Source organism: Engraulis encrasicolus, chromosome 9, assembly GCF_034702125.1.
Source record: "Engraulis encrasicolus isolate BLACKSEA-1 chromosome 9, IST_EnEncr_1.0, whole genome shotgun sequence".
Lineage (NCBI taxonomy): Eukaryota > Metazoa > Chordata > Actinopteri > Clupeiformes > Engraulidae > Engraulis > Engraulis encrasicolus.
The window spans coordinates 13,473,238-13,480,778 of record NC_085865.1 but is presented as its reverse complement, the minus strand read 5'-3'; the positions used below and the strand labels follow the sequence as shown (position 1 = coordinate 13,480,778).

The window sequence follows — 7,541 nt, the reverse complement described above, 5'->3', positions numbered from 1 at the left end:
AAACATGCATGTCATGATGCACTGTGACTACTGAAGCAGATCCTGATATTCTCCGTAGGATTGCATTCAAATCTCACACCAATCTATTTAAGCCAGATGCAGACTCAAAATGTAAAAGTTCAATGCAAAGAAAGGTTGAAACGCACACTGATGACCTCCCTTTTCATTTCTTTTCAATTCGAGACGATTCGAGCCAACACAGCCCCTTCTCTACCGGATTTTAATCTGGGGTGTACTCACTTTTGTGAGTACATGTTCAAACAGTAATGGCTGTATTTAGTTTTTTTCTGAGTGAACAAGAAATCTAAGCGGTTAAATATGTTGTTAAAAGGTCACTAATCATTGTGTCAAAGTGAAATTTCTGTAATGCTTTCCTATGAAAAGATATACTCAAAAATCTGCAAAACTGTGAGGGGTGTATTCACTTTCGTGATATACTGTATATATATAAGCAGCTTTGAACCTGAAGATGTTTTACTACTCATTTAAGACGTTTTATTCAGTTCTGGCCAATGTAGAGGTAAATGCTGGTTGTTACTGTATACCAGAGACAGTTGATATGGAAGAGATGATTCACGGGGAGTTACTTCCAGAACTGAAGGTTCTAAGCTGCCACATCCATTTAGGAGGCTAGAGGAGGTTCAGCATGAAAGCAATGTCATCATCGACCAAACCCATTAAGGAGGAGACACCAATTTATCACGCTTTTTTGAATTGGTGATGCGATTTTCACTTGATTACCATAGTTAGAATCTGGTTATACACCAGACCCAGTTACATTACATTACATAGCATTTAGCATTTGACCAAAGTTACTACAGCTGCTTTCCGTGGAACCCCCAGTCCTCCTGTCTCTATCACTTCCAGCTTGTCTTTTCTTCATTTCCCTTCCCGTCCTGCTGTACCCTTTCCCTTCCACTTTGTCTCCATACCTTCAGGTACAAGAACAATGTCAGCATTGACCCCATGTCCAATCCTGAGAAGTATAAGTTGGTGAGCAAGTACAATGTCCACTCCCTGGAGATTAACAGGTATGTCACACACACCCATCCACAGTCCCAGACAAACAGACATAACAATGTACTCTTATTAAAACATGTTTCGATCACATTGACAAAATACACAGATTTATTGAAAATGAATAAAACGAGGTAATTTAACACAATTGTTTAGGTTGCTGCCATAGCTACAGTATGCACTTGTGTGTGGAACTAATGTCCACAATCAAACTAAATTAATCCAACAAACGTCTTTTCTGTGTTTCAGTCTAGACTCAGTTTGCGGGCTGAGGCCACATCCATTTTAGACGATTTCTAATAAGATAACTAAGCAATTGTCAACAAGGATTGTTAAAGTTAGGTTGCCTGGCTGTCACGCCTATGAAGTTTCTTTTACATTCTGCCCAAGCTGTGTGATTTCAGAGTTCTCAGATGGTGGGCTTAGCCTGCATTTTTCAAATGCCTCTGTATGCTATTGTATTGGCCAATGCTACAATCAAGCAGACACACTTTTCTTTCTGACTTTGGTCCCAGCAATAACAGAAATAGTGTATCTTTGTCACCCCTAGCCCATTGAGCCGTTGGCACAGTTTGGACTGGTCCCCTTTCTCCACAGTACACCGTTTTGACTTGCCCCCTTTACGGAAAGTTAGGTAGTCTACTTTGCCAGACAGATTTGTCCAAAACTTTGTTTATGTAATTATAGGTGCGCCAAGCCTACATTTATATTCATTCTTCTGTTTTATGATATGATTTCATTGAAGTACCACTAATGCAATTTGGATACTTTAAACTCCATATTACAGTAATGCATCTCTAAACAAAACATCACAAATGTGTTCATTTTGCTCCCACAACCCTACAACAGAATGACATTTTCTGGCTTTGGGAAAGACTAATTATGGAACCAGTCGTGTAGCCATTTGAAAATGGTAGCATACAAAGTACACAGTTTGTTTGGTCTACAGCTAATGTGGAATGTAATATCAGGTTTCGTCTGTTTTCCTGGTTCTGACTTTCCATAAACACTGCTCTCAAATCCTTAGCTCAAGAGGTGCAGGGCTTCTTTCTGCTCTTGTCTGATAACACAACGAGGACATCTAAAAATACCTACCTATACACACACGCACGCACGCACGCACGCACACACACACACACACACACACACACATTCTTTTTCAGACAAACCGCTCCTGTGTCTTATTATAGTGGTGTGCCTTAGGGCATTCACAGCTCCTCCCACATTTATAAACAAGACTGTCCACAGTCCACACTCACATGAACAATAACCAACTCGGTAACACTTTCTATGAAGTTCCTATGCCCAGCTATTATTAATTTATACTCGTGATTTACATTCTATTTCGAGGGTGGAAAACCACTTCAAATTTTAGTCCTCCAAGGGCCACTCTATGAACACTAAATCAGGATTTCCCCCTGCACATAAGGCCTATATTGAAGGCGGCCACCTTTACAACAGACCCCACCTTCACTAGGTGCCCTGAAAATATAACTTAATTGTAAATATAATATTTCTCTAACATTTCTTTACAAACGTGTCATATTTCACATGAAACTGCATAGCATTAAAATTATGTTGGGAGCCAAATAAGACGGCCTCAAGAGCCGTAAACGCCCCCTAGACATAGGCTCCCCACCCATGCTCTATTTCAACTTCACGTGACAGTTCATTTCTGGCAATAAACTTTGACCTGCCTTGCAAGTACGGTCACGAGTTGAACAATTAGTATGTGTAAATGGGTGAGTAAGCTTACCTACTTCAAACCTTATTAGTTCTTATGAAGACATCCTAAATATTTTATGAATGGACTCATAGAATTTTATAAAAGTAAGTAAATACATCCTTCAGAAAACATACTACTGAAAGAAATTAGAAAATAACAAGCAAAATGGTGGCCGTTTGGTTTGGTTTTGCAGAGCAGTACAGATGATAGAAGCGGGCCCCTGAATTACTGCAATGCCAATCTCCCCAGCACCTGGCAGTCATGACATCACCCCACAGGCTATTTATTTCCCTAGTATGCCGGGCTTGGATTCAGGGAACTCTTTACAGTCTCAGCACACATGCTTTACTGAGATTTACTGTGTGTGTGTGTGTGTGTGTGTGTGTGTGTGTGTGTGTGTGTGTGTGTGTGTGTGTGTGTGTGTGTGTGTGTGTGTGTGTGTGTGCGTGTGCGTGCGTGTACTGCATCTGAGTGTGTGTATAATGTGTTCTATTATTTTCAACGTCCAGTGCTAATGTACAGTATTTCTCTGACGTGCAGTATGTGGTTTTGGAGTGTAAATTACTGTGTGTGTGTGTGTGTGTGTGTGTGTGTGTGTGTGTGTGTGTGTGTGTGTGTGTGTGTGTGTGTGTGTGTGTGTGTGTGTGTGTGTATTTGTGAGTGTGTGTGTTCGTGCTCCTGAGATGGTACAGCCTGCATCTCTGTACCCCGCCGGTCACGTGTACTTCTCTGCTTTCAGGTGTGACTTTGATGACACGGCACAGTATCGTGTGTCGGCCATGAACAGCAAGGGCGAGCTCTCTGCTTTCGCCTCTGTCGTCGTCAAGAGTACGTCTCATGCACATGCACATGCACATATACTCAAATACAATATTTCATTTCCAATAATGAAATGCAAAAAGTCAAAAAATGGGGTTTAAATCATTTTGCAACAAAACTCAACACATCATATTCAAAAATGTCAATTTCCCAAAATGTTCCAAAATTTATGTCATTTCATAACTTGACATTTGACATTGTTGAATTGGGCACAGCATTGCATTGCAAAATGTGTTTGACAAAGGTTTAAAAAGTATGTCAAAAAATATTTGCAAAATAAAATGCAAAAGTGAAAAAAAATGGCGTGTAGCCTTTTACTGCAGATGGGGTCGCCAGCGTGCTTATTCACTATTTGCTGAAAATACGCGACTACATCATAACAACATTGCTATGACAGTACAGAGAGCCTTAAGTAACAGTTTAAGACATAGCCATTGCAATGTTGGTGACAGTTAGGGCTGTAACGATATTGTATCGAACCGAGAAATCGGGATACACAGAGTCATGATACTGTATCGTGATACAAGGACGCAGTATCGTGATACGCCCTTTCAATTTTTTGTTTCCCATCAGGCCAGAAAACAACCACATGATATGAAGTGATAGTATTTCCAAGCTTGAAATCATCATCATTATTCTTATATTTCAACTTTTTAAAACTATTCGTAGCCTGAGCCTCCACTAATTCTACCTATAATCTATCATAGTTTTTATTCATAATTTTATTCTATAATGTATGTTACAAAATGTGAAATGCGCTGTATCGAACCGTAGGTCAAAAATCGTGATATGAACCGAATCGTGAGTTGAGTGTATCGTTACAGCCCTAGTGACAGTAAATTATAACATACATTATAGGCTCTGCACTAAGGGGTTAAGGCTTTTTGCAACAAAACGCTTGCTGTCTTAGTCCCCCTCAGCTTTTCCCTCAAGACTGCCCACACATGTAGGAATCATATGTGTAACCTGTTAAGACATTATAACTTTGCTGTTACCAGAAAGGCAATGAACAAGTCGTAGTGCATTACAAAAGGCCCTGTGTTATGTCATACTGTAGTAGTGTAGTACTATGGTAGATCTTTTCAATGACTATTACAGTGTTCCACTGATGGAACAACGCAAATTATGGGGCTCAAATATGAAGAGCTCTTTTCTAAAATGCATTTTAATATTGGAATTGACTGTTAAGATGTCGTATCATCTATGTGTGAATTCTTGCCATTCAAATATTTTGAGAACATACTTTAAAACCTCTATAAAAATGCATTTTGCAATGCATTTCAATGGAATGCCCAATACAAAAATGTCAATTTCCCAACATTCTATAAAATGGATACATCTCATTTTGGAAAAGAGCTCTTCATATTCTAATATGTTCTTTGCCAACACTTCAGCTGATTAGCGCCAACCAGGGCCCTGAACTTTTTGCACCACCTGCCAAAATAGCTAGAGGATTAATCTTAACCTTACGATTAATCTTTCTAGCCAAACACACACTCACTAATGGGTCAAAGTGACTAGTAAGTTGGTCCTTACTGCTAGCCAAACTGAAATTTCAACTGATCGGTGTAAATTTAGAGACCCTGGTGCCAACGTGAGGGTGACATGAGCCTGTAATGTAACATGCCATGGCAAATGTCCTGCATACAACTCTCCTTGTATCCTTGAGAAAAAAGAAAAAATACCAAGGCACTCTCTTTAAAAGTAAAATGCCTTTATTTCATGGCTTGGTGTACAATTAACCTTTAAAAAACTCAGACATGTTTCGGCCGCTTGGCCTTCTTCAGGGAGTCAAACAGTTTTCAAACAGAAGGAAGAGGTTTTTAAACATATGTTAACCAATCGGATGCCTCTACAACTCTCCTTGTATCCTTGCCTGTTATTGGTGCGTAAGACTGTGGTCATGAATTGTCATTTGTTGGCCTTGAAGTTAGACTTGCTTATGAGTCCTGAAAAACGACATTTACATTACATTACATTTAGAAGACGCCTTTGACCAAATCGACATACAAGGGGAAAATTTAAGCAGGAACAGGGTAAGGCATCTAGGCGCAGTGTACCGTTGCAACACCGACAGCATTGTCCAACACAAAAAATAAGAAGCATTAAAAAGTGGCAAAAGTAAACAAAGACATAAAGGCACAGTGTGCAGTTGCAACACTGTGACAGTATTGTCCAACACATGGTAAAAGAAGATGTAGCATAAGATAATAAGAAGGGTATTTACCAACCACCAAAAGGTATTTGGGTAGATGACGGATAGGCAGCAAAAAACATTTTTTTCACAAAACATTGTTTATGAGGGAAAAAAGTATATGTCTACGTAGTGCAGCAATTAATCTTTCAAAAAATCCAAGTGGTCACAATGTTGGTCTATTCATTGATTATTTATTTACGTTGATAAAACAATTTGCTGAAAATATGTCCTTTGGTGTGACGTTAAGAAATAAATATATTAAGTAATGTAGAAATAGCTTGATGGAGTTTTATGAACATTGTTACACTCTTCATATTTATTGCAATTTTTTAAAGTCTTAATTTAATGAGAAATTACAATTTAAGTATTTTTTTCCCATTAGATGTGAGATTATTAGAAACCTTCGAGGAAAAACAGGGATATCTTTCTTTTAAATGTTCAAAATTGTCCAAATTTATACAAACTTTTCAGGGAAGATAATTTGTTTTTCCCTAATGCAATATTCAGTGTTTATCAAACATATTGTGTAGCTCAAACAAATATTTGAGCGTTTAAAACATGTCACACCGTAGGACATTCATGTCACGCTAAAGGACAGAAATGCAAAACTGAGCCAGAAACAAATATATCAACATGATTATTTTGTCTTTTGATCATAATATAATGTTGTAGTCAATATGGACCTACACTTTACACTTATATGTCTTTGAATCGTCGATTATCAGCCTATTGTAACTCTTAATGACAGCCATGCGGTCATTAAATGTAACCTGCAGAGCTCATAAGACTCATACTGAAGTGTGACCTTGGCATGATCATCACACTTTTGTAGGTATGCTATGACTGTCACAGCATTGAACCTGTAGTGTGTAGTGGCCAGTGCCTGTTTGGTATCTCAAGCTGGACAGCACATTTATGCTGTATATTGAGCACACAGCATACTTTATTCCTCTATACTCCTCTATATACTCTCTCACTGATCTTTCCTTCACTGTTACCGTTATACTTTATGGTTTCAAAGCACCATTAATGACATTTTATATCATTTGACAGTACCTAAAATCAACAGCAAATATTCATCAACAATGCATCAAAGTATAAATTCCAAAGGCCAATAAATTTGAATACACAATATTTATCTAGTCAAACAACAAAACTAAAAAAATATGTACTACCAGTTAAAAGCTATTTCTCAAATATCTAGTCCATTGGTGTGACCTGTTTGTCCTTTGGTGTGATACTCCAAAGTGTCACACCATAGGACTTTTACCATCACACCATAGGACTTTTACCATCACACCATAGGACTTTTGAGCTTTTGAGTTAATTTAAAGCCATGTCGTTGCCAACTGAAATACAATTTCACCTTCAGTAAGATGCATTTGCATACATCTACATAAGAAAAAAATATGAAAAATATACACTATTGTCAAAATGTATTTTATGGCTGTCACACCAAAGGACTACAAAACTAATACATCTTGTGGTAGCAAAACATAATTGATTGACTGAAGAACTCTGAGAGAAAAATCTAAAATCCACCCTTGCCATTGGCTTCTTAAGGGTCTAAAGTCACAATTTAATGTTCCGCTGGAGCTTCAACAATAGATAATTATCCACAGAATTAACCAAAAATATGATGTCACACCACAGGACATTGTTTTCTGCGACAAAGTTTCATAAGTCCATACGGTCTCAGAAAAACAGGGAAAAAAATAAGCATTTCCACTTGCTAAAATAGACACCTTGAAAAACATGCCAGGGTTGTTTAGACAAATGACT

The 7,541-nt window shown here is 38.1% G+C and overlaps 1 protein-coding gene across 5 annotated transcripts in view; it reads left to right on the top strand.

Moving 5' to 3' along the window:
• The window catches only part of myom1b (myomesin 1b), a 60,249-nt gene that overhangs the window by 11,764 nt on the left and 40,944 nt on the right, over nucleotides 1-7,541 (top strand). For all 5 annotated transcript variants that reach the window (XM_063206555.1, XM_063206552.1, XM_063206553.1 and 2 more), the window contains 2 exons: nucleotides 939-1,031; nucleotides 3,483-3,571. In XM_063206555.1, the coding sequence (XP_063062625.1) occupies nucleotides 939-1,031; nucleotides 3,483-3,571 (182 nt within the window). The remainder of the gene's footprint in view (nucleotides 1-938; nucleotides 1,032-3,482; nucleotides 3,572-7,541) is intronic.